This window comes from Otolemur garnettii, unplaced genomic scaffold (genome assembly GCF_000181295.1).
Source record: "Otolemur garnettii isolate 467f Iridium unplaced genomic scaffold, OtoGar3 scaffold00192, whole genome shotgun sequence".
Taxonomy (NCBI): Eukaryota; Metazoa; Chordata; class Mammalia; order Primates; family Galagidae; genus Otolemur; species Otolemur garnettii.
In genome coordinates, this window is record NW_003852587.1 from 2,225,429 (window position 1) to 2,226,789 (window position 1,361).

Sequence of the window (1,361 nt, forward strand, 5' to 3'; positions counted from 1 at the left end):
AAAAAAAAAATCAATGGTTGAGCAAACCTGATCAAACCTGATATATACTAGTATAAATGTGGGAGATGTAAACATAAAGTGGGCAGACAAATAACCCACGGGCCTTCTTTCAATGTCTGAAATGACTGGATAAATCACCTAAGATCTAGAGTGTTCATAGTTCCTGGGATTTTAGTTTTGTACTATACTAAAAATATACAAGTATTGTGCTGGGTCTTTTGGCACCTAATCTTTCTAAATTTCTTATATAGTGATAAGATTCTGGCATGGGAATAGATTTAAACAAGACATAACTCAATAATATGGCATGATTTCAGGAAAGGTCAATTGGTACAAATGATAAGCACATTTAAATGCTGAACAGTAAGAATCTTTTGCTTAGTGTCCAAAAAGGTTGACTATAAACCAAATATAGAAGTTGCAATTCTGTTAAGCTTGTGGCCTGGTAAAACTGCTTTACAATACTCCTATGGAAGCTTCATTAATCAAGGCAACATCTTGGCTAATACACATACATATGACAAATTAGGTCCTGTCTCAAGTTTTACTTCCAAGGCAATAGCATCAGGCACACCAGTTTTATTGAATGCAACAGTTGTTTCTATGACCATTGGAGTCTTTGAAGTGCAGCCGCACCTTAGGACGATACTTCTCCAAATACAGAAGTTGCTTGCTGTTAAAAGCTCCCTGCTGCTTTTGTCTTATGAATTGTACTACATCTTCATATTTCATTCCACCTTCAATTAATGGGAGAGCAACAAGCACTGGAGCTCTCCCAAGGCCTGCAACACAATGAACGGCAATACAACAACCAGGTTCTTCATGAAACTTGATTTTTACAAGATTTAATGAGTCATCAACAATCTGGTTAGATGGTGGTGCACCATCATCAAAAGGCCAGTCAAGAACATGGATGCCTTCTTTCTCCACAAGAGTAATGTCATAAGTTGCTTCACATACTCTTACTATTGTCGTAACTCCATACTTCTTAACTTCCTCTATAAATTTGTTTAAGGTCGCATTGGTTGGATTGTGTGTAATAAGAAATCTCATGTTCTTGTATGTGATTTCTACAGGAGCTGGGTGGTTCATTCAAGCCATGTTAATTTAGTTAAAAAGCACTCAAAAGGGTCATGAAAGAATTTTAAAAAATGAATACAGAAATGATGCAAAGAAACTGAAGTCTACTTCAATATACTCCACTTGAAATTCTCAGTGCTTTGAAGATGAAATTGGAAGTAATAATAAATGGAAATGAACCTCCTAACAAGAAGCTGCAATTCTTTAATCCAGTAATACAGAGGCAACAGAAAGGAAGTGCACTGAGGTTTACCCCATCCAGGTCAGAACTCTTGTAAAAT

The 1,361-nt window shown here is 36.2% G+C and overlaps 1 protein-coding gene across 1 annotated transcript; it reads right to left on the reverse strand.

Annotated features, from left to right (window-relative positions):
• Nucleotides 1–535: 535 nt before the first annotated feature.
• Nucleotides 536–1,092, reverse strand: LOC105888110 (protein tyrosine phosphatase type IVA 1-like). Its single transcript, XM_012812166.2, has 2 exons — nt 994–1,092; nt 536–924 (listed from the first exon to the last, which is right to left on the reverse strand). The coding sequence occupies exons 1-2, from the start codon at nt 1,090–1,092 to the stop codon at nt 580–582; spliced, it is 444 nt and encodes a 147-aa protein (XP_012667620.1). The 3' UTR covers nt 536–579.
• Between the last annotated feature and the right edge of the window lie 269 nt (nt 1,093–1,361).